Source organism: Juglans regia, chromosome 12 (assembly GCF_001411555.2).
Source record: "Juglans regia cultivar Chandler chromosome 12, Walnut 2.0, whole genome shotgun sequence".
NCBI classification, from domain to species: Eukaryota; Viridiplantae; Streptophyta; class Magnoliopsida; order Fagales; family Juglandaceae; genus Juglans; species Juglans regia.
This window is the reverse complement of record NC_049912.1, coordinates 19487206-19513664: the sequence shown is the minus strand read 5'-3', so window position 1 is coordinate 19513664 and position 26459 is coordinate 19487206. Positions and strand designations below refer to the sequence as shown.

The following is a 26459-nucleotide window of genomic DNA, read 5'->3' as shown; positions in this document are numbered from 1 at the left end:
GATCATCCCCTATTCTCTTGCTATTTATTTTTTATATATATTATTTCATTTATAAATCAGTGTGTTAAATAAGTAACTTACATTGTGATTCATTATAAGAAAACCTCTAAACATAAATCTCACCCTATACACCTATTTAAGAATATATCATTTTACTTTTTTATCCATATAATGAAAATAATTCCAGACATATTTGTAAGTAAAATAGAATAAAAAAGTAAAATGATATATTTTTAAGTGAGTGTGCAGAGTGTAAAACTTATGGATAGCATTGCTCACTTTATAATTTATAGTTATAAAAAAGTTAAAATACTAATTTTTTTGTGTTAGTTGATGTAGCAGATTTATACACAAGTAGTGTATTTAATTTGGCGTGTCAATAAACAGGCTTGTAAATAGTTTTTTTTTTTTTTTCCATCTTTTCTTCATATCTTCTATCCTCAATTTGTTTGCCATATATATATATATATATATATATATATATATATATATAATATATATATGAAGCCAAGTACTAATTTGTTTGCTAATTAATTTACTCTTTCAGTTTTTTTACCTTTACCTTTGAGGTTTTTTTTTTTTTTATTATTGGAGGGTAAAGTTCCAAAGCATTTTTTATTTTATTTTTTGTTAAAGATTTTAAATATGCTTATTACAAGAAAACTGTTTATTTGTAGTCAGTTAATTCTAACGAAATGACTATTTACAGTTAAAATAAGTCTGTTTTAATCACAAATAATCTTTTATTCATAATCAAATAGTTACAAAAGTTCGTTTTTCTTGTAGCAAGACACTCTTAGGTTGAGTTTGGATGTTGAAGTGAGTTGAGTTGAGTTGAGATGATAAAATATTGTTAAAAATATTATTTTTTAATATTATTAGTATTTTGGGATTTGAAAAAGTTGAATTGTTTATTATATTTTGTGTTGAAATTTGAAAAAGTTGTAATGATGAGTTGAGATAAGTTGATGATCCAAACGAAGCCTAAAATGGTTTATTATTCCATCATTTTGCTTCCTAGTTTGCCTTTCTCTTGCTCCGCTGATCTCAGCTGAATGAACATATCAAAAGTCAGATAAAGAGGACTAGCTAGGGTGGTTACTGTTAATATATTAGACAAGATTCTTATAAGAACATGGTTGTACGCAGGATGAAAATCATTAGTTACATGTGAATATGTCGTGGCACGCCCCAACACCATTGATATTGCACAACACTTTTTTTGGTCAAGTTATAAGCTAGCCCTTTCGAAATATAAAACTTTTTTTTTTCTTTTTTTGAGTAATTATACATACACAATATATATATTTCATAATACATGTTGTAAAATAAGGATATTTTGATAGAATGATGTTATTTTATAAAAATATGTAACTTTTTTTAAAAATATTATTGTGTAAAATGTTATGAAAAGTATCGTATGTTTTATCATTTTTCTTTTTTCATATATATGCATATGCACCACGCATGTACTACAAAAAGCCAAGAAAAAAGAAAAGAAAAGGACATGCATTTTAAAGAAAAAATGAATAATTTAACCCTAAAGTTTGTGTAACCACATGGAGGGGTCATGGGGTTTGTCAATTAAGCTCCAGAATTTGTAAAAGAAAAAGGAGAAAATAAAATAAAAAGGTAGTGGTGTAGATGGGGAATCCCATATGGTCACCGGCCAGTACTCTTTATTAATGGATGGAGAAATTCTTTCATATCATATTAACAATTGGCTGGTACATTTGGGGTTCGTCCTCTTCCATCGTGACAAAAACTTTGTAGCTAAAAAAACAAAGAATATTAGGGTTTTGAGGTAGTAGCTATAAGATAACTGATGAGGGGCCTAGCTACTTACCTTTTCGTTTTCTAGGCAAAAGCAAATGATATGACCATTTCCCCAAATCATTTCCCATGCAGTGCTTTTATAAATTTATATATATATTAATTAAATATAATATGTGCCGCTAAATCACAAAAATCCAAATGAGATTTTTTGTTTTTTAGTTTGATATTAGCTAGGTTTTCAATCATTCTTTGACCAAATGTATATATTATATTCCTTTGTGAACAAAGGGTCAAGAAGAATGAGACACTTCATACTATACGTTTCGATTGTTTTTATAAATGAAATGATGTAAAAGTTAAAAATTAAATAAAGTATTGTTAGAATATATATTTTTAATATTATTTTTATTTTAAAATTTGAAAAAATTAAATTTTTTATTTTATTTTATGTGATAATTTAAGAAAATTGTAATGATTAGATGATATGAAATAAGAGAGCTGAAAAGTTTTGAGAAAACAAACAAAGCATTAGTGAGGCTGTCACGTAGTTAATTTGCATTTGCATTGTCGTTTGCCTCAAAATTAGGGTTTTTTTAAAATTAGGATATGATATATATCTGAAAACTCAATATAAAAGATAAATATTGTAATCTTATTATAATAAGAACCTACCGTAAATCTTAATTAAAACCCATTTTGCTTTCTAGTTCTAAAGAAACCTGTTTCTTCCTCTCTTCTCTCCTCTTCTTTGCCAAAAATCTGTCACCAATCGAAGGCTAAGTGTTGAAAGCTTATCTCTCCTTATTTGTCAAACTCTAGTCGACCCACTTTGAAATTGCTCTAGGAAATAATTACTCTTTGTGGTTTAGAAAATGGGATGTCTCAATTTTAGAAAATGTGCTTGTGTTTGTTTCTTCTTCTTGCCTTTTAGAATCTACTTTGGGTTTACAAGTTTAGATCAATCACTGTTACGTAAAATCCTCATGAAGTTGTTGGCAGTCCACTACAAATAATATAAGTGCCCTGCAGAGCAACTTGATCGACCACCGACCAAAAGAGTAGGGACGAAACCATAATTTCTTATCAAATCGAATGCCCGATTATTAAACTACATTAAGATCATTTTTTGGCGACAGCTAAACTTAATTCTTCTTATACATTTCTTTTATTTATATATGTTTTGGCTTACTCTCACATGGTTTGACATGTATGAGGTCTTGAGTTTGAATGTGAATATAGAGTCGCCCTAAATTATTAGTATTAGCGGCTTAAGACTCATTAAATTTGCTAGTAGCCTGGATTAGGGCCTAAAATATTGTAACGATCCGAAAGAAATTTGATAGACGAAGAATTTCTTTAGAGCTTAGAAATGCCATGAAATTCACCGAGCGGGCAATTAGGTTTTAGTTCGTCATCATATCTTCATATTCGGATCTCAATCCACTATGGTGACAAAATCGCATTTCTATTTAATTAAGACACTTAGGAGTAGAATTTTACGAAACAAATTGTACCATTAGACTCATATGAATATTTAGGACTTTATGATAAAATAAAAAGTTTTGAGTTTTTTAGGTGAATAGTAACCATTTGGGAGAGAGACACATGACATCTAGTTCAAACAACCATCAAATCGCCTTGTAGGATGTCTAAAAACACTTAGGATCACTAGAAATTTTTTTATTTGGACACATGGTACAATCATAGCCATCCACTTGGAAACCCTAGGACACTTGCCAAGATCAGGAGGACAAAGTGTGTAAGAGATGGAATGTGAATCAAGCTTGTCATCATGCTCTCTTACACCAATCACTATTCCATCCAACCAAATACTATTTGGCCAAAAAAAAAAAATGGTTTCCAAACACTAAACATGGTCGGTTGTGACTAAGTGTTTTCTCATTTGGTTAAGCACTTCCATATGCAACCAAACACTCAAGTACACATTTTTTACGCCCTCACTCACTCTCTTACATCTTGGTAATTGCATTTGACCAAGAAAAGTTATATTTGAACCAAACCCAAATCGAAACCCTAACTATAACCCAAATGAAACCTCATTCGGTTAGCCCCTTTTTGGTCCAGCAAAAACCACATTTTTCCTCAAACTTCTTCAACAAGTTTCTCCAACCTTCACCTCATGTCTAGCCCAAAATAGTGCCTTGAAGGCAAGTCAGACAGGCCACACATCAACCTCACCCACTTGGCAACAGCAGTAGCAAGAAATTAGCTGCACACTTAAGCTTTTCCTCTTCCATTTTCACAAGCCAACCTCACCTCACATGTCAGTCACTCACCCACCAAATCAGCCTCTTCCTATTACCCCACACCCTCTTCCATTTGCCTCCCACACTTGCACATTTTTCATCATTCTTCCAAGAGAAAACTGAGAGAGGTAGAGAGGAAATTTTTTGGGCATTTTTGCTTGCTTCATTCCAACCCCTTTGCGAGTATTTCTTTAGCTTCAATCTCTTTCATTTTATCTAGCATTGAGTCTAGTTTACTTGGGTGTTGATGAAAAATGGGTGTTGATGGTGGAAAGGTTCGGTGTTGATAGTTTTTGGTATTTGTGGTGAACTTTGGAACTTTTGTGAGATTTTGATGAAATATTGGGTAGATTTTGATTTGATGAAGTGTTAATATGATTATATGCAAGTAATGGTTTGACTCAAAGCAAGTTAGGATTTTTAAAAAGAGTTTTGCATGATCTTTATAGTGTTAGAAACCGATTGGTTCAAAATAGATTTTTGTTTGGCTTAGTTTGTGATTTTAACTCTAGGATCATGATTCTATAGCTTTGATTTTTACAAATATTGTTCTTGATGCTTTGATATATGGATTTAGAATGAATTTTTGAAAATATATGATTTAGATCTTTGTTGGAATGATGATGAACATGCAATAGTTAGTCTTAAACTTAATCTAGAGACTCTTGGGTTTTCTAATGTATTTTGATGAAATGTTTGCTATGACATGCTAGTTTTGAAGCCTAGATCGTTAGAACTTGGATATGAGGTATATGGTTGTGTTAATTCAAGACCTATTTCATGAAAATCAAGGATCTATTCACTTTGTTTTTAAGTCCAAAAGCATGCATGCTCAGTTTCTAAGTTTTCATGCAAACCAAGTGTTCTATGTTGTGTTTTGTAATTTTTGGTTGACTAGTCAAGCATGCTATTACTTATTTTTTATTAATGAACAGGTTAGAAGAGTTATTTATAGACGTTTGGAGTCCTTGGAGTTGACATGAAAGTATTGGACCAACAACATCAAGAGTTGGTTTTATTTGACCTAATTTTGATGTTTTGGCATTTTCTTTAATGTAATGAGTCCATATTTTTATGGAACGCGTGATTTAGTGTTTTAATATAATTTTAGAACTAAAAATGTGATTTTGAGAGTTTTCATTTTCGGTTTAAGCATGTTAGTTAGAGTGCTAAATGGTCAAGTAGCAACAAAATCCTAGATTTTAGCCTACACATGAATCGGCCAAGAGAGAGTTTTTGTGGCTGGGATTAGTTGTAAAACTTTAAGTTCATATTTGAATTGAGGATGAAATTTACATGATAAATGTAAATTTTGGTAAATTTTGAAACTCGTTTGAAAAATCTTTAAGTTTATGGTCAAATTTGTAAATTTACAAATTCGGCTCTAAGTTAGTAAGTTTTGTAATTAGGAAGATTAAGTAAGATATTCTAACCCTACAGTGTATCTTATTTTAACTCACACTCTATTACGTTTTGCTTACGTTACGCTATATTTCTGTAAATTAGTTTCTAACTTACTCTCGGTATTTTATGTATGTGTGGTGGTAAGCACTTTATATTCATGTTATTATGCTTATTATAATTTTTTATAATATGACATGACACGTCACATATTATTGTACATGATTATTTATCACATATCACGAATGCCATGCCATTATACTGTTACAAGGAATTACCAAAACATATATTAATATAGATTGATCAATGGCACATATATATAATAGAGTCGATGTACGTTCGTTCTCATAGTCATTTTCCTCATATATATATATATATATACATATATCTATAGTGAATAAATAAGTGGCGATAGAGGTGAACAATAAAATTGTCGTCTTCCATGTATTATGTCCGTTTTTAAAGTGTATTGTCATTTTTGTCTTTTTATATCTTCTTTTGTATCCGTTTAGGTAGAGATATTTTGATATTTTTAGTGTAATTGTGTCAGGTGCAGCTTTATCTGCTTCTTTTTTTCTTTCTTCCGCTTTTTTATGTCCATTTCATATTCTCTCTCTTTCTTTTATCTTATTCTCTTTTTCTCTTATGCACTTTCTCTTTCTTCCTTTTCCCTCTGGTTTCTCTCACTTTCTCTGTTGGTGTCTTCTTTCTTCTCGCTTTCTCTTCGTCTCTTTCTTCTCTTTGTGTTTTCGTCCAGTTTCTTTTGTGGATTTTTTTTGGGCCTGTTGTTGGTTGTTCATATGATTTGGGTTTGTATATTTTTTGTTGTTTGTATTTGGGTTCGTATTTTTTGTCAATTTGTTTTTGCACGGTCTTGTTGGTTTTTTCTCTTCTGATCTGGAGATATGTTCTTCGTTTGTATGTTTTGAATTGTTCAGTTTTTGTCTTCGGATTTGTGTATTTTTTTTCATTTTTTTTGAGAATGTGTGTTTTTCTCATGGGTTTCCATCAGTTTTTTTGAGCTTTATGGGTTTGCATTTTCTGGATTTTTATTGAAAAACTGTAACTTTTCATGGACTTTTGCTTTTTCACGTTGAGCTTTTTTCTTATGTGATTTTGTTCATTTTTTGTCTTCAGATTTGTGTTTTTTTTAGAATGTGTATTTTTTTCATGGGTTTCCATGAGATTTTTGTATTTTATGGGATTGCATGTTTTGGATTTTTTTTTACCTTTTATGAAAAATTATATTTTTCTCATGGATTTTAGTTTTTTTTGCGTATCTTTTTCACGGATTTTGGCTTTTTCGCATTTCTCATGGATTTTAGCTTTTTTGTGTTAAATTCTTTTCTCATGCAGTTAGACATTTGTTTGTATGTTCTGGATTTGGACACTCTTGATTTTTTGTATTTTTTTTGCTGAGCAAGTGGCTTTATGTTGCTTTTTTGGGAGTCGTCAAGTTTTTATATTTTTTTGTTCTAGGTTTACGTCTTCTTTGCAGTTAAATATATTTATTTGTATGTAGTGGGTTTGGATACTCTCGATTGTAGGTATTTTTTTGCTGAAAAAAATAGCTTTTTGGTGCTGTTTTTGGGTTTTTGTATTTTTTTGGTTTTGGGTTTATATTTTCTCAATTTTCTATATTTTTTGTATGAAAAGATAGATTTTTTGTGTCATTTGTACTTTTTCCAACTCAGTTATAGCTTTTTTTGCATGTGTGATTTAAATGTTGGGAAAAAAATATAATCTTTTTTATAATGCAATAGCGTAAAGTTTGTATTTGGTTGTGTACTTATATGTGATGTATACATTTGTGAGAAAATGTATAATCTTGTGGATGTTTTTGTAGTTTGGTTGGTTGTATTTTTTTTTTGTAATGTAATGTTGTTTTATCATCCAGTGATGTGGTTTTCTCTCATGCAGCTAAATATTTGTTTATATATTGTGGGTTTGGATACTCTCAATTTTTTATATTTTTTTTATTAAAAAAATATGTTCTTTGTATTGATTTTTTTTATGCTGTTTAAAAAAATAGTTTTTTTTTTTTTTTTATAATCCAATGTTGTGTCTTTTTTTTGTAATGTAATGTTGGATTGTTTGTGTTTTGTTTCATCATCTAGCAATGAGGTTTACTCTCATGCAGCTAAATATTTGTTTGTATATTGTGAGTTTAGATACTCTCAATTTTGGTATTTTTTGTTAAAGGATGGATTTTTTTTTCGTCCAGCGTTGAGATTTTCTCTCATATAGTTAAATATTTGTTTGTATATTGTGGGTTTGGATACTCTTAGTTTTTGATATTTTTTGTTAAAAAAAATAGCTTATTTGTGTTGATTTTTTTTATGTTGTTAAATGTTTGTTGGCATCTTTTGGGTTTGTGAATCCTCTGTTTTGGGTATAGATTTGTGATTATCTGTGATCCATATATTTCTTATGATCCAGTGTCGTGTCTTTTTTTTTTTTAATAATGTGTTGTTGGTTTTTGTTTTTGGTTCTGTGATTTACACTTGCAATCTTGTATTTATATTTTTGTTGTAAAATTGGTTTTTATTGGTATAGATAAAAAAAATTTTAAATTTGTTCTATGGAGTTTGAGTTGTGTGAAGTTAACTTTTCAGGTACAATGCAGTGTTTTGATTTTGTAATACAGTGTTGGTTTTTTTTCTTTCATGTTCTTTAAAGTTTAATCTGTACTATCCTTTTATTTTTATTTTTTATTTTGCTTTAAAGTTTTTTTTTTTTTCATTCATTGTGTAAGATTAATTTTTTGTTTGGTTTTGCAGGAGGTTTCTAACAATAACTTTCACATTGGAGTTTTACTTTAAAGTTTGTCTTTCTCAAGTTTTTCATTTTGAACATACTCTCAATTTTTGTATTTTTTGTTGAAGGATGGATTTTTTTTTTGTTTTTTTATCATCCAGTGTTGGGATTTTCTCTCATGTAACTAAATATTTGTTTGTATATTGTTGGTTTGGATACTCTCAGTTTTTTCTATTTTTTGTTAAAAAAAAATATCTTATTTGTGTTGATTTTTTTTTTATGCTGTTAAATGTTTGTTGGCATCTTTTTGGTTTGTGGATCCTCTGTTTTGGGTATAGATTTGTGATTATCTGTGATCCATATATTTGTGAGAAAATATAATATTTCTTATGATCCAGTGTTGTGTCTTTTTTTTTAAGAATGTGATATTGGTTTTTGTTTTTGGTTCTGTGATTTACACATGCAATATTGTATGTACATTTTTGTTCTAAAGTTGGTTTTTGTTGGTATTGATAAAAGAATTTTAAATCTATTCTATAAAGTTTGAGTTGTGTGAAGTTAATTTTTCAAGTATAATGTAGTGTTGTGTTTTTTGATTTTGTAATGTAGTGTTGGCTTTTTTCCTTTCATGTTTTTGAAAGTTTAATCTATACTATACTTTTATTTTATTTTATTTTATTTTTTGTTTCATTCATTGTGTAAGATTAACTTTTTGTTTGTTTTTCATTTTGAACTCTATTGTGTATAAATTTGTTGAATTTCATATTTTATTATATTGCTTCATTTTCTTATTGCACAAGATTTAAAGAAAGCAATCAAAGTCCAAATTTGCTGTAAGAAGTATATGAATGTGAAGTTGTATGGTGTGCAATGTGTTTTTTTGTTTGCATGTTATGATTGTTATGTGATATATTTTTACAATGAAATAAAAAATAACATTTGTCATCCTATTTGTTCTAAAATAAAGATGCTATAAAGTTGGTTTTTGTTGGTATAGATAAAAAAAATTTAAATCTGTTCTAAGGAGTTTGAGTTGTGTGAAGTTAATTTTTCAGGTATAATGCAGTGTTGCATTTTTTTATTTTGTAATGCAATGTTGGTTTTTTTCCTTTCATATTCTTGAAAGTTTAATATGTACTATACTTTTATTTTTATTTTTTATTTTGCTTTAAAGTATTATTATTTTTTATTTTATTTCATTCATTGTGTAAGATTAATTTTTTGTTTTTGTTTTTATTTTTATTTTGCATGAGGTTTCTAACAATAGCATTCACATTGGAGTTTTACTTTAAGGTTTGTTTTTCTCAAGTTTTTCATTTTATGAATCTGGCAATGTAACATAATATTACATTTTTTAAACCTTTTCAATTTGAATAATACAATTATAAATCAAACTAATTTTGTAAACTTATATCAAACTTCTTTTGTATATATATTGCTATGGTTGTTGCATATATTATTTGTTTTCTTTGACATTTCATTTTATTTTAACAATTAGGTTATAACTTTTTTTTACTATATGATTCATAGATTTGTAAGAAAATATACTTTTTTTTTTATAATACAGTTGTGTTATTTTTATTTCTATCTATATATAGTTCATATATATATAAAATTAGCATATATATTTTGTCTCCACTAGGCAAATGTCCCTTGGATGTTTCATTACTACTAGTGTATATATATATATATATATAGAGAGAGAGAGAGAGAGAGAGAGAGAGAGAGAGAGAGAGAGAGCACATTATTCAGCTATATATCATGGTGTGGATTCGACTCATGATCAACAACAATAAAGAAGAGATATATAACAAAACATGCACGTACGTACCATGCTTGGAACATTAGATTAACAAAGATTCATTGCCAACATGCATTGCAATTTGCAACCAGACATGCTAGACCACCTGGATTTATATATATATTTATATATATATATATATATATATATATAAACTTGTGGATTAAGGAAGAACAAACAGAAGCAAGCAGCAAGGGCGGTGATCGGGGGAATCTGAATAGATGGTGATCATCTACCAACTACGTGTACGATGTGGTTATGGGAGTGGAAAGCCTAACCACCATGATGATCATTGATATCAGTTCATGAAGAAGAAATTTGAATGTGCATTGAACTTGAAAAAGAATAGGCCAAGGCGTCTTTGGATGCGATAAAATCATAAACGTGTAGCAGAAGCAGCACTTCATAATGTTCAGCATTGACATTGGGTCCAACATTTTTTGCACTCCATATTTTTGTAGTGCTTATGGACGAAAAAGGGCCCATGAATGAAAGTAGTCCATGGACTTCCATCGGCCTCCCCCTTCGTGGGCTTTCTGCAAGTTTATTGGACCCAACTTTAGGCCGTCTTAAAACGACGACGTGCGCTTCATGTTGCGCCTTGACGTGGTTTCTTCTACCCAGGCGCCCGCCCTCTTCTTTTCCAAACCACTGTGTAGTGCTACAGGTCTCCAAGATTCTCTCTCTCTCTTCTCTTAGGTTTTATAGAAGGAGTTATGGCTTCGTCTACTCCAGGGGTCCCGGAACGAAGAGGAATACCAGGTGCTGAATTCGTTGAAGACGTTCAGACCTATCTCACTCAATCAGGTCTCAATGTCAACTCCGCCCTCGCTATCCTCCTTGAAAGGTCACCCTACTTCAATTTCAATCTCTCTCCTTCTCTCTCAAACCACACTAATAATTTATTTTCTTCTTTCTTTCTTTCTTTTTTTCCTTTTTAAGTTTACCTTGCGAGTGACGGAATAGTACTCGACATATATGAAACCTTAAAAATCTGTTGAGTCCTGTTATTTTTTTCTGTTTCTTTCCCAAATTTTAATCTTTTGTTTCTTCGAATGTATGCAATACACTAATCTCTTGCAGACTACAGCAGTATAAGTTGGTTGAGATGAGACTTCTCGCTCAGCAAAGGAATATTCAGGTGTTTTTATTGAATTTCCTTCGTTCTACATTGTCTAGCCTGCGTCTTACACTGTTTTTAGTTTTTTCTTCAAATGATTTGAGGACTCACATTCGACTTGACTTGTTGAGTTCCATGTTTTCGTATTCTTTTTTTTTTTTTTTTTTTTAATGTTAAAATGGAAGAGAATTCACTAGCCTATGTTAACCTTAATGCTGCATTTGTGCTAAATAACTGGAGTTTATTTGTTGTCCACAATTTATTGCGTATAGCTGCAGAAATTTCTGGATTCACCTCTCTAGATTAGGACTTTCTTGAGTTAAGGGAACTGCACTGTGGAGCCATATATTTAATTGGATAGTCGATCGCGTCATCTCATTATTTGCCACATCTTGAGGATCTGTTAACTTTATTTTTTTAAAAAATAAAAATAAAAATCTCACTAATTTGTATGGTAAAGTGATAATGTGAACTTTTTAAATGAGAATAATGGTTAGAATTTTAAGAATCTCCCACGCATTCTGATTTGCGGATTCTTGTTTTATACATTAATATTTTCCGTTAGACATGGAAATCTTTCTAACCTCTCACCAAGTCGTTGCTCTGCACAGATGTATCATATGTGCGATTATGGTGGAAGGATTTGGGAATATTATATGAAAAATGTAACTTGTTAATATCAATTACCATTGAACTGGTATAACACAAAACCTTGGGCATGAATGTTGATCAACATATCAGTTACAAAAATGTGGAGTCGTTTGACCATGGGTTCTAAAATCTGTCCTCTACAATCTTTCTTATTTCTAATTCCTCTCTTTGTGGTTAAACCTGATGTAAATTAAATATTTACCACTTGTTCAACACCTTCATCCTAAATTTTGGATACATGATGGTCTTGGGTAACACTTTATTTCTTGCTGTCGTAGGCAAGGATCCCTGACATTGAGAAGTGCTTCTATGTGGTTGCCACTTTGCAAACTAAGAAGGGTACTGGTGAGGTTCGTTTTCTCACTATTACGTGATGTATCCATATGTAGTTTGTTTATTCACTGAGATTATCTGATAAAAGAGGACTATAATGGTTTGTATGTTTGTGTGGGTGCTGGTTTCACTATTCTATACATGCAACTCTCGTCTTACTTGCACGATCCGGGTTCGATGAGAAAAAGGTCAAAGTTTGACATTGAGTTTTGAAATTTTAGAAAAATTCTACTCATCATCCTTACACTACACGCCACACATAATTGTTTAATTTTTTTTTTCTCTTACCAAATGTGTGATGTATGGATGATGAGTAGAAGAACTCAATTAGTTTAGGAAGAATAAAACTAAAAAAATAAAAAATAAATAAAAACAAGTGTGGTGTGTGGTGTGTGGGGATGATGAGTTTTGCTACTCATCATCCCCACACTCCATTTTATTTAAATGATTCATAGTAAAACTAGGGCTGAAACAGATGCCCTTCTTGTAACCTCTAATCTTCCTAAAATATTACCACATGCATGGAGTTATATAATTTTAAAAGAAGCTACAAATGGATACCAACATGGACAGACCTCATCTGCGACCTGTGCCTTCATTTTAGATTGTCCAAGAAGAGTTCAAAAAAGAAATTAATTTAGCTAAATGCGTACTTGCTAACCAGAAGTGTTTTTTCTTAGAGGAGTCCTGTTTAAGTGCTTTATTAATGATTAATAGATTATCGATTTACTCATTGTTCTTGATTAAGGGGTTTTGTTTGGCTGTGTTATGAACTCAGGCATTTTTCCTGATTTTGAAGTCTCTGAAGGCATATATTATTGGGCTCGCATTGAGGATAATGACTCAGTATGTTTATGGCTGGAAGCAAACGTCATGTTAGAGTATTCATGTGAAGAGGTTCATTGCTTTCAAATCTTAGATGCTGTTTAGTTAGCGTCTTCTGCACTAAGGATTCAAGATGAGTGCTTGTTGGTCTTTTTGGTTCAGGCCACTGCTCTTCTTCAAAAAAATTTGGACAATGCTAAAGCCAGTTTAGAAGTTGTTGATGCCGATCTACAGTTCTTGAGAGATCAAGCGACCATTACTCAGGTAGTATTTGTGTGAATATGAAAAGGTTACCCTTTCTCTGTGCATGGTAATTAAATGAGTTAATTGTGCCAAAGGATACTAGTTTGCTGTGAATCTTGCACCTGTTGGCACTAAAAGACAATATTAAGTTTAAAGCTGGGTAATATAGCACGAGGGTCAGGGGTGAGAGCCTGGGAGGCGTTAGTGTTTTAATCTTTGGGCTTTATTGTGAACTTTGAGAGATGTGATGATCCCATGTAAGTGTAGGCATGCTTAACTTACTATTGATTCTTTACAGTTTGACAACCATTGAGCAGGTCACCATTGCTCGTGTGTATAATTGGGATGTAAGAGCATGGTCCTGGTCTCTCTTTAATAGCTTGACTTTGGTATTTGGTTTCTCTTCCTTTATCTTCGGGGATTAATCATCTATTTCCCGGTTTATCTGTTTTGCAGGGAAATGCTATATTACTAGGACCACTAATGGGCTTGAGCTGTAACATTTGTTTTGCCCGTGAATATTTGGTTGATGGAAATGTTTTTGTTTTTTTATTTTCCTTGCTTTTCTTCATGAAACTCAGTGATATAGTTTAGAGATCAGCCAAACTCTGTGGTTTAAGTTTTTTAAGTTCTGCTTTAGTGGGGTTGGGGGGAGAATGATGGGACCCAGTAAGCTCCAATTCGAAGATAATGAGTGGAATGAAGCTAAGGCGTCAAGTTTGCCGGGTCTGAAATGATGTCAGCCCAATCTTATCCTTCCTAAAAAGGGCCGTAGATCTGGATGGTTTCTCATATAATATCCGTGACTGGTCAGAAGTTACATGATGTTAACTTTGATGTATACTTTAGTCAACTAACCTAATGATACTCTTTCTGGAAAATTTTATTCTTTTTTTTTTTTTTTGAAAAAGGAGGCCTCTATATCAGCCTTTTAAGAAAAGAAAAGCATCCAACGGTTAGGAATTCTTAAATTAACTTGTGCTAATGTTTTGGAGTCTGATACAGGAGGTAGAAGGGGCTGCACAAACTTTTTTGTTTCAGTCGCTATTTTTATTAGCTTGGCATGAAGTTGAATTGTAATGGGCCTCCATTATCACACACAATACATATTCCAGACCTTATAAACCAGGATTATTCCCAAACCTCCCCTACTGCTAACCTTATTTCCTTGAGCAATACTTGTTTCCTTGAGCCCAACTTTTCCTAGGACAATGGAATTGGAACTCTCATGCCTGAATCTGGGTTATGCCTAATTTGATGGAGACTGTCTAATATTATATTTTTCATAATTGCAAAGCATATAGAACAGTTTTCATGAGGCTGTATATCATTAAAATCTTCCCTTAGAATTGGATGGTTGGGTTGACTGGACTACCCCCAATTTCTATTGGTAAAAGATTTAATAAAATGGCTCTTTTGAATAAAAGTCTCAACTTTTTATCTGTTTCATTATTTTATTTTAAATTTCTCCTTCAACCTGCCCTCACCAAAGAAGAGACGTCTATATATATATATATATATATATTGCTGAATCTGAAAGAGGGCCCTACCACAGCTTTTTCATGTGGGCCAAGAAGTTGTTGAAGTGGCGGGCCACAAAGTTGTTCTAGTGGACCATCAGAAAGCTGCTTCTGAGGATGGATCTGATCGTCGTGGTCAAGACTCAAAGAGTATTATGGAGAACCAACAATAGCCTAATTTCACGCACGCACAGTTGACTCTTGAAACGGGACCCTAGTAATTAATAACTATGGCTTTATGGGTTTTTCCTTTTCTTTTTCTTTTTTTAAAGAAAAGAAGAAATTTATGGAATATGCTTATATGAGTTTGACACTTGACCTAAACGCAAAGTAAGCACAAATCTTCCTGTTCCACGGTGGAACTTCCACCTCTCATTCTGACATTCTGTTCTATATATATATATATATATATATATATATATATATATATATATAGATAGATATAGATATATAGATAGGAATGAGTGGCTTTACAGTGCCAATCTGATGGCACTGTAATGTGATTGAAAAATGAGGTAACTTGAGTGACCTTTGGTAATTAAACCTTATGATTGTGATGGTCGGGTTGACCACTGCAGCCTGGAAATCTGCCTTCAAGTCACGGGTTTAGGTTTTTATATAGAAGAAAAAAAACTGAAATTGTGGACAAAATGGCCATTTTATAAATTAGGAGTTTTGATAAGATCGATCGAGGACACAATCTCCAAACATCATCACTCTTTTTTTTTTCTTTTTTTTTGAAATTAAACCTCAATATTTCATTGATAGAAGTCAAGAAGTACAAATTCTATCTCTCACCAGATCATCTACAATAAATTCTGGCATCTCTTCTATCCATACTAATTTTTCTTTAAAACTCAAAGCTTTTCTATAGCTAACATGTGTTCTATAGTATTTTTCTCTCTAAAAACAAAAAATAATTGCCAATTAGGCCTCCTGTGAAAAGAAAACTTTATATCTTCCACTATAGAACCCACCATAGACAGCTCCTCAGCTTCCCTTTGGACTGCCATAATCATTGATTTTGCATCCCCTTCGAAAATTGCCTTTTGAATATTAAGTTCACCACACAGTTCTAGAGCCAACCTCAAAGCATAACTCTCTGCCACCATAGGGTTATCCACAGTACAAATTCCCCTTCCTCATCCCTAATGATAATTCCTACTCCCATTCTTCTACCCTTCACATCCAAAGCAGCATTCCAATTTATCTTTACCAAACCAGTAGCTAGTTTTTCCCATTTCAATACACCCCTTCCACCCACTTGGCTTTGTTTTGTCTGTTTCAGAAGGGCTTGAGCAGCCTTATAGTCAAATAAAGATTCACTTGCCTTCTGCAGCAATACTTTGGGGCAAACTATCTTAATTTCGAACACAAACAGATTTCTTCTTAGCCACTGTCTTCTGAACAACACTGCCACAAGTTCTAGTTGTTTCTTGCTCAACTTGTTTATCATCTTCTCCCATAGTAGCATAAAGTCAGCTTCTACTCTATTCCATTTCTGAACTCCACATCTTGTATCTACCCAGATATCATTAGCTGCTAGACACTCCCAAAGAACATGCATAGTGGTTTCAGATTCTGCAAAACAGATTGGGTAGGATTTTTCTGTCACTACCTTTCTTCTGAACAAATTCTCCTTTGTTGGCAATAAGTTGTTCCCAGCCTTCCAAAGGAAAATTTTTGCTGTACTAGGAACTGTAAGATTCCAAATCTTGCTCCATCTTTCATCCACAAACCCTTCCTTTGAACTTTCACCTTGTAAACTCTTTAGTCTGTCTAACTGCAAGTTGTATGCATTGCCCACAGAGAAGTCCCCTTTTTTGGAAGGGCCCCAAAACAGCTTGTCTTGTACCAAGCCTCTACTTAAGGGGATACTCAAAATCTACTCAACTTCATTGGAAGAGAAAATTATATGAATCAAGCCTTCCTTCCATTCTCCATTTTGTTTGTCAATTAGTTCTGCCACTTTTGCCTCAGCCTACAAAACAGAAATAGGTGATTGTATAGAAAAAGATGAGGGAGAGGGTAACCACTTTTCACCCCATATTTTAATCTTGCTGCCATCACCCACTTTCCACCTTATACCATCTTTCACTAACTCCCTGGCCTGCCAAATACTCCAAATTAAAGAGGGCTGGGAATTCAGCTTTGCATCAAATAAGCTTGACTATCTATAATATTTCTCTTTAAAAGCTACAGTTGCTAAAGACAAAGGGTTCCTAATCAACCTCCATCCTTGCTTGGCTAAGAGAGCTATGTTAAAATATTTCAAATCCTTGAAACCTAAACCCCCCTTACTCTTCTGCTCCCCCAACTTTTCTCATTTCCTCCAACAAATACTACTATCTCCCTGCTATTTACCCCACTAGAATCTTGAAAACAACATGTTAATATCAAGGCAAAGCTTTTTAGGGAGTTTAAAAACTAACAGTGTAGGTTGGAATGGCCTGGAGAACAGCTTTAATAAGAATTTCTTTCCTAGCCTAGGAAAGGAAATTGTTTTTGCAACTTGAATTTTTCTGCCATATTCTCTCCTTTAAAAATCTGAATGTATTGAATTTTGATCTTCCCACAAGGGTAGGAAGACCCAAATACTTCTCATAGCTGCCATAGGCTATAGAATTTCTAGCTTCCACTATCCCCTTCCCTAGTGTTGCTGCTAAAGAATAAAGAAGTCTTCTCCTTATTGAGGAATTGCCCTGAGGCTTTCTCATACTTTTTTAACACCTCTTGAATCCTATGCCACTCTTCTAACTTAGCTCTTCGAAAAAGGATGCAATCATCTGCAAATAACAAGTGGTTTTCATAAAAATTCAGAAGGTTACTCAAACCTTCAGCACAAATAATGAAAAGATAAGGTGACAAAGGGTCACCCTGTCTTAGACCCCTTTTAGACAAGAATTTATGACCATGAAGGCCATTAATGAGCATTGAGAAGGAAACAGACTTCACACATCCCATTATCAACTCCACCCATTTCTCATTGAAACCCAATCTCTTCATCACAGCCTCTAAAAAGACTCATTCTACTCGATCATACACTTTTGACATGTCTAACTTAATAGCCATGTTACCCACCTTCCCCCTCTTTCTGGATTTCATAGAATGTCACAATTCATAAGCCACCATAATGTTGTCATTAATCAATCTTCCTGACAGAAAAACACTTTGAGTATGAGAAATTATAACAGAAAGCACCTTTTTAAGCCTAAGTTTTAGAAACTATTTTATACATTACGTTGCAAAGGCTTATTCGTCTATACTCACTTACTTTTTAGGCTCTTTGCACTTTGGAATTAAGGCTATATGGGTATAGTTTATAGATAGATCCATGGAATTACCATTTAGGATTGATAGAGCAGCTTGATACACTTCCTCCGAAACAACTTCCCAGTGATTCTGATAAAAACATGGTCCAAAACCATCAGGACCATGAGCTTTTAAAGGTGCCATTTGCATTAAAGCCTCTTCCACCTCTACTCTAGAGAAACCTTTCATCAATGAGTCATTCATTTCAGTTGAAACCTTTGCTTCCATCCCAACCAAACATTCCTCTATGTCTTCCATGCTAGGTGCTGAGGACTGAAACAAACTTTCAAAATAACCTCTAAAAGTTGCTTCAACATCTGAAAAACCCTCCATTCTTCTGTTGTCTTCATCATACACTAAGCTAATAAAATTCTTTTTCCTTCTTTGGTTGGCACAAGCATGGAAATATTTTGTATTCTTATCCCCATGCTTATACCAATTGCATTTAGCCCTTTGTTTCCATTTAAGGTCTTCCATTTCCAAAAGTAGGTTCAGCTTTTCTTTTACCCTTCTTATCTCACTGATGTTACTGCCATTTTCCTCACTTTGTAATCTCTATAGCAGTTTAGTATTAACTTCTATCTCCTTATCACCTACTAGCTTATTCTTTTTTTTTTTCCATCTCTGTAGAGCTACACCACTTTTCTATAATAAACCCATCACAGAGCTTGCTTGAGGGGCTGCTGTTACTTTCTTTTCCCATACTTCCTTTATGATCCTCTCACATTCTTCTTCTAGTGCCCAACCTGCCTCATACTTGAACCATCTCTTCCTTTCCCACCTCTTACCTTTCAGCTTCAGGATGTGCATCAATAGGGGTTTATGATCTGATGTTCTTGCTGCCAACACCTCCACCCATGTATCTTTGTAAAGAGTGGACCATACTGAATTAGTCATTGCCCTATCCAGTCTTTCCTTGGTAAAAGAATCATCCCCATGAGAATTACTCCAAGTGAATTTTTCCCATTTCCAACCCAAATCATATAGATTACCTTCATGCATGACTGACCTGAATTGCTCCATTTGATTTTCTGGCCTTTCTCTTCCCCCACCCCCCCCCCCCCCATTTCTCATCATTAGTAAGAATTTCATTGAAGTCCCCCACTATACACCACCCTCCATCACCTACTGGTTTAAAAGATTTTAGTAGCTGCCATGAATCCTTTCTTTTTGTAGTTTCAGGATGCCCATAGAAACAAGTTAACAACCATCCCTTCTCCCCTTCATCCTCTATCCTCACATTAATGTGCCTTTGAGAGTAATTTGCTAATTCCACCCTCACCTTTGAGTCCCAAAACAGAACCAATCCCCCTCCTCTCCTCATTGCTTCAACAACAAAACAACCATCCATATGTAACCTTATTTTTATAGAATCCAATCTGTTTTTCATAGACTTAGTTTCCATTATAAAAACTAAGTTGGGTTTATTTTTCTCTGCCATATTGCAGAGATCTTGAACTGTTCGAGAGTTTCACAACCCTCAACAGTTCCAATTAAAGATTTTCATAATGATTGGCGGGGCTGAGACTCAGCCACCGCCACAACATCCAAGACTCCTTCCCTGACCCATCTCCCTTTTTTTCTTGAGCTTTCCCTCTCCTCTTCCACATGATCATCACCCCTTCTTTTCTTCTGAACAGATTCCAGAGAAACAAGCCCAATTTGCTTTCCTTTAGCTCTAGCCTTTCTCTTCCACTCTCCCCTCTTTTTTGTCTGTTCCTCCCTCATCCCATCCTTCCTGTCACTCTCCACCCCCTTGTTTTTAGTAGCAACTTCAACATCATCACTCTTGAGATCAGCTGTAAATGTCAATAAGTTGTGAGCTCATTGGAATGGGATAATTGAGTGATAAAAGACTATTGGTGATCGGTATTTGGTCTTTATATATATGTAAAGTGAATCTTAAACTCAACTGTGAGGATGCAAGTTTAAAAATTTGGATAAAAAAAGGAATTCTAGAATGAAAATGCAAATTACCCAAAATGTTGCCATCGATTGCGCCTCATTTTGGAAGAACCGATGCATTTCCACAAATCCATAATCGTATGTGTGTGTATATGTATGTATGTATGTATGTTATAGATTATTGTTTCAACTCTTTTTGTTCATTGACCAATCTTCTATTCTCCTATTCTTATCACTTACTTTGTTGTGTCTATTTCTTGTCTCCATTGGCATCACCTTATAAGGTAAAATGTATTCCCATAACTGAACAATGAGGCCCATCAAGCCAGAGAGAGCGTTAGGGCAAGAGAAGTAGAGGGTTGGTTAAGGTATGTGTTACGAACTATGGCTGAAAATATGATAAGTGAGTGTTAACCTTAGGATTTTGGACGGATTTAAGATAAATAGAATGTTTAGATCCAATTCTTCTGTTAGATTCAGATCTAGTTTACCTATTGATATTATTAATGGGGAAGACTATCCTGTTGAAGAATTTGATTGTCCTGATTTCAATAAATGGAGTATTCCAAAAGATTGATGCTAAGGCTATTGATAAATTAGTTGGATTCAGTCTTCCTTTAAGACTGAGTTTAATGTTAAGACTGTTGAACAGACTTATGCTATTTTCAAAACCCATGAAAATGTTGCTTGTTTAACCGAAAATCTATCCATGATTTTTTTATTAAAGGTTATAAGTTCATGCATATATATATATAAATATAAATATATATATATATATTTATATATATCAGCTTGGTTCAAGTTGTCGTTAAGCCTCTTACCCACAAGGGAATTCATTATTCTGTGGCTTTGTGTTTAAGTGAAGCTAGAGTCAAGAAATTTGAAACTAATATAGTCGGTATGATTTAGTCATCTTTGTTTAATGATTTTGTACATTTTGATTGTTTTTCTGATTTAACTCTTACTTTGGATGATCCTAGTATCCTTGTTTAACTTTAAATATTTTGACATCTAGTTATGATATTGATGAAGGGAGTAAACTCATTATCACTTTTTATCATATTTATTACAAAGTATTGAAAACTAATTTAAATCCTAAAGCTGTTTTAAAAAACTCAATTGATAAAACTTTGCTAATTCAAAGTTTTACTCTTGATGCTAAGATCGAAATTTCAAAAATGATTCATTGGAGAGATATCACTCTTCCTAATGAATGGTTATTGGAACATGAATCTCAGTTTGTTAAGTTTGTTTCTGGTGAGATTAATCTTGATTATAGTCAGCAATATCATGATGGAACTGTTAAAATAAGTTTTGATACTAAGGTTGATAAGCCTCTATTGATCAATCAAAGAATAAATTATCTAGTTGTATCTACTACTTCAGAAAATCTAGTAATGAGAGATTAAGATCTCAATGATTTTCAGAAAGTACTGTTACGCCTAATGTAAAGCTAAAAGGAATTGCTAGTAATGCCTCCAACGTTAGCACGACTTATTATACTACTAAAAATGCATATTTATCTAAAAAAATATTAAGTTGTTAAAGAAAAAGAAGAATAAGAGACCTCTTCTATGTCTCCTACTGCTTCTGATTTTGCTACTCCTATTATTCACAACCAGTTATCAATTATAAATAGAGCTTTTGAAATTGATTTAACTTCTTTATATACAAAGTATATTTCTATTAAAAACAAAGAAAAAAAGAAAATGCTATCATGCTATTTTTGATGAAAAAGAAAAACTATTGGTTAAAAGGAAATGAAAAGAAAAAATGCATGATATGAGAAAACATATATTATTTTTTGATTTTGTTAAAAACTATTATTTATCAAAAAATATTTCTAAGAATACTTTAAATATGGTGAAAAAAACAATTTTGTCAAAATCGATTTTGTTCAGTCAAGCCATCCACCTCTTGAGACGACTATTAACCATTAAGGAGCAGAGGTTAAGGCTTCTTTTAAAATTCCAGTTGTTAGTCTTAATGTTTCTACTTCTGTTGAAACAAAGAAGATTGTTGAACAAAATAATTTTGACAATAACTCTTTGCATTTTATTGGCCAACAATTAGACCGTATTGAGGGAAAAGTTGAAAAACTTGCTTCTTATGTTAAGATTGAAAAATCTTTGGTCAATTTACCTGAAACAATGCAAGGTCTAAGTCTCAAAACTAATTAAGCCAAAACTACTAAAAAATTGACCAAATGTTTTCTGATTTACAAAAAGTAAAAACTGAGAATACTAAAGCTTTTAATAGGGGCACTACAGATACTATCACTAGTAAAGGTAAGAAGGTAATCTCTTATAAAGATTCAGAAACTAAATCTTATGATTCTTCTATTGATTGAGATATTATTTTACTTGAAAAAAAACTTAGGAAACTTTGATTTAGTAAAACCCGATATAAAAAGGTTTTCTCGAAAAGCTAATCCCATGAGTTTTACAAAAAATTGGTATTCCAAATCTACTCCTCCTAATTTACACTTTGAAGAACAAGTTTTTCAAACACAGTTTATGTTTCTGCTGATAAGTTGTATGATGGAAAATTGATGGATTATCTTAACAAGAAATCCCTAATAAGATGAATAATATGTCTATGGTACTTATGTTACTAATCATAATCTTAGTCATATTGAAATTGTTGATCTATTAGCTATTCGGTTTTTTGTTACTTTTAATCATTGGTGGGATAAAAATCTTACTAATGATTTAAGAGAAACCATCAGAAATGTTGTTAGGCATCATAATGATGGTGTAACACCCTGCTCCCCCACAGTTAAGAATAAAGTCAATTTTAGAATTTCTCAAGAATCGGAGTGCTACTATTGAACCTAACTTAAAAATAATTTCATTTATTCTAAAGGAAGTACCAAGTACAAAAGATTCAATAGAATAGATAAAATCATTTTGTATTAAACTACTAAAATCATAAATGAGAGTTCACGGAAGCTTTTATAAAAAATTTCTCAAAGTTCGTGTCATAAAAATCATAACCTAAAATCTTTGTACATGATCTAGGCCACTGTCACGTCTCCTTGTACTAAGTCCAGTCCTGCAGCTCTACCTTCATAAATATTCTGACCTAGGGTGGTTTAAAAACATAAAATAACTCAAATGAGTCGATGACTCAGTAAGAAACCTATCATAACGTAAATGTACTTAACTTAAGATTTTTCATAAAATATTTTACGCTGAGAACTTAAAATCATGATTGTTCATATGTATGCTATGACTTGCCATGATTTATCTGACTTATCATACTTATCTTGCTGGCACACACACTTAACCATGTGTGAAAGGTTGTGCAGTAGCCCCACATCCCGCTACCACAGGGGAGCCGCTAATAGTATTCTAGTATATATTATCATTAACGCTAGTTCTTTAGAAGCCAATGTTTACGTACCATCCATGTTATGATATTTGCAAGCACATCATTTATCACCTTTCACTCCTCATATTATAGTTATGTGTATATATTATGCATCTTATATTGCATAAGACGCGTAAGGTTTCATAATATCAAGTGTAATCCAAGTTTAGAATAGTTAATCAGATAATCATTTAGATGTATAGTATCAATGCGATTTATGAATCTTAATTTATGATTAATTTACTTATCTCGCAGCATTAATCCAACATTTTCGGGATGAAATCAATCATATAAACTAGAAGGAGAGAGAAAATGCTAGGGATATTGTGAGAGGAATGAGGCAGTTGGCTATTGTCGTGGTGAACGTGGGACACGCACGGTGCTGGACTGGGTATTTGGAGTTTGGTCACTGCACTTATGAAGGTTTATGATTTTTGTTTTCCAAATAACACAGAATTGAGATATTTATATAGAGATTTGGGAGAGTGTGCTGACAAGTTCGAGTTCGAGTTGGACCGATCGCGATCATTCAAGAAGAGAGTTTGAATTTAAAAATATGATCTAGTAACTCATTCAATGTAGGATTAGCGGAAATGATTTTAAATTGAAATAACTTTTGAATGGTCGATCTTTAAATTCTAAAAGGAGTCTAACTCGTTCAATAAATAATAAATGGGATTTAATATAATTATTGAACCTAATTAAAACTCCTAATCAAATTCAATAATTTATCACTTGTGGGCTTATCCAATATTCCCATTAAATATAATTTAGGTCTAATAAAAATTATCAATATTTCAACCTTAAAATTGTTGGGTTACATATGGTATGCCTATTTTTTACACTACTATTGGTCAGGGTATCCCTAATGGTGTTAATACTTGTTTTATACTTTTATTAAACATTTTATCGGTATTCCTTCTAAAGTTACGACTCATATTAGTGATTATTTGAATAATTTACGTTGTCCTACTATGTCTAATTGTAGATGGCATCAATATGTTTTCATTTTCAGAGTTATGTTCCAGGAAGATAGTTTGAAATCTTATTGGAAAGAGAAATTCATTGACGGACTACCTCACATTTTTCCTCATAAAGTAAAAGTCGAACTTACTGATACTATTGGTTTCATTAATTATGATAAGATGGTGACATTATCAGTATTATTAAAAAAAAAATGGGTATCACCATGTGTAATGACAAAAAAATGTTACGTCAACAGTTGAAAAATACTAAAAAACCAAATATGAAATGAGAAACTTTTGTGAACAATTTGGCTAACCTCTTGTTGCTCATTCTAGGTATAAAAAGGAAAAACCTTTTTTTACAAAAACCCTGATAAATTTTATAAATCCAAAAAACTCATGTTTAAAAACCATGATGAATTTTACAAAAGAAACCTGTTTACAAAAAATGTTTTTCTAAAACTCCTACTAAAGGAAAATGTTTTAATTGTGGTAAATATGGTCATTTTAGTAAAGACTATACTAATAATTCTAGCATGATGAAAAGTAGCATAAATCATTTAGACATTGATAAAACTGTTAAAGAAAAGTTGATTCGCATTAAGGAATTGAAATCTTCTTAATCATCTTATATCAATGAATTTAGTTCAAGTGATTTTGACTATCATTCTACTACTGATCTATCTGATTCCTCCAATATTAAAATTGGTTCCAATGATTCTTGCTGTAAAATCGTTAATGTCATGACAAAATGTGACAAACAATAAAATCTTTTGATTACCCTGATAGGACAAATCATCAATCCTAAGCGTAAGGAAGCATATCTTCGAAAACTCAAGAAAAACCATGATGCGAGAAAAACATGATAAGAGTGTTAAAATTAAAATTTGCCTTGGTGATATTTTAGAAAGATTCAATCAGAATAAATCCAAAGAAATCTTTGCTAATGATCTCTAACACAAGATTGTTTCTATTAAAAAACAAATTGTTCAACTCGAAAGTGAGTTTAACAATATCAAAACTAATAATAACACTTTGAAACAAGACATACTACTTTTGAAAGTAGAAAAACAGTTTGATCAACACAATGCTTCCAATAACGATGAGCGAGATGATGGTGCTGACCCCAATCATCAAGAACCTCCTTCTGATACTGATAGAATTTGTTTGATTGATCATCACATTTCACTAAAATGGTTTTTCAAAGTTAAGATTATTCTTTTTCATTAGTTTGAATTCAATGTTGTTGCTTCTTTTGATTCAGGATCTGATATGAATTGTATTTAAGAAGATATAATACCTAATCAATACTACAAACAATCTTCTGAAAAATTATTTTCTGCTAGTGGTTCCCAAATGAAAATCAAATATGAACTAAAAAATGCCAATGTTTGCCAAGACAATGTATGTTTCAAGATTCCTTCTGTTTTTGTTAAAAATATGGCTGATAAAGTGATTCTTGGAATTTCTTTTATTTCTACTTTATACCCATTTCTTACTGAGCGTGATGGTATTAGTAATACCGTATTACTACTGACCATTTTGGCCAGAAAGTAAAATTCAAATTTGCTTCAAAGTTTGATATTGACACTAATGATTGTTTGAATGCTTTGATCTTTGCTGAGAGTAAATATTTGAATTTTCTAAAGCAAGAAATCAAATACAAAAAAATTACTGAATCGTTATTTGATAATCTGTTATAGTCAAAAATTGATAATTTCAACCAAAAAAAAACTAATTGATGATATCTGTTTTGATTTTTCAAATGCTTTTTGACATAGGAAAAAACATAATGTTACTTTACCTAATGTTGAATATCTTTTAGAGAAAGATATCCCTACTATTAGGCATAGTAAGTCACCCTGATCGTGTTCTGTTTTCTATGTTCTGAAAAATGTTGAGATTGAGAAAGGAACATATCGCTTAGTCATCAATTACAAACCTTTAAACAAAGTGTTAGAATAGATTAGGTACCTCATTCCCAATAATAATAACTTGATCCATGGGTTAAGTGATGCTACAATGTTTTCTAAGTTTAATGTGAAGTCTAGTTTTTGGCAAGTCTAGATTGGTGAGACTGATAGTTATAAGACTGTTGTCACCGCTCCTTTTGGTGATTATGAGTAAAATGTTATTCCCTTTGGTCTTAAGAATGTGCTTGGTGAATTCCAGAATATTATGATGTCATCATTCAGCCACTTTACCATTGTT

The 26459-nt window shown here is 32.2% G+C and overlaps 2 protein-coding genes across 2 annotated transcripts; one reads left to right on the top strand and one right to left on the bottom strand.

Annotated features, from left to right (window-relative positions):
* The first annotated feature begins 10644 nt into the window (after nt 1-10644).
* Nucleotides 10645-14055, top strand: LOC108994725 (probable prefoldin subunit 3). Its single transcript, XM_018970052.2, has 6 exons — nt 10645-10849; nt 11086-11143; nt 12052-12118; nt 12885-13003; nt 13094-13195; nt 13631-14055. Exons 1-6 carry the CDS (start codon nt 10719-10721, stop codon nt 13766-13768), a joined length of 615 nt encoding a protein of 204 aa, XP_018825597.1. The 5' UTR covers nt 10645-10718; the 3' UTR covers nt 13769-14055.
* A 4596-nt stretch (nt 14056-18651) lies between these two features.
* Nucleotides 18652-19029, bottom strand: LOC108994730. Its single transcript, XM_018970057.1, has one exon. It carries the CDS (start codon nt 19027-19029, stop codon nt 18652-18654), a length of 378 nt encoding a protein of 125 aa, XP_018825602.1.
* Nucleotides 19030-26459: the final 7430 nt, after the last annotated feature.

Excerpts from the sequence above, each read along its gene's own strand:
- LOC108994725 (XM_018970052.2), top strand. The coding sequence starts at position 10,719 with ATGGCTTCGTCTACTCCAGGGGTCCCGGAACGAAGAGGAATACCAGGT. Across the intron at positions 12,119-12,884 it reads GCAAACTAAGAAGGGTACTG|GCATTTTTCCTGATTTTGAA; the intron begins GTGAGGTTCGTT and ends TTATGAACTCAG. Across the intron at positions 13,196-13,630 it reads ATCAAGCGACCATTACTCAG|GGAAATGCTATATTACTAGG; the intron begins GTAGTATTTGTG and ends TCTGTTTTGCAG.
- LOC108994730 (XM_018970057.1), bottom strand. The coding sequence starts at position 19,029 with ATGGAGCAATTCAGGTCAGTCATGCATGAAGGTAATCTATATGATTTG.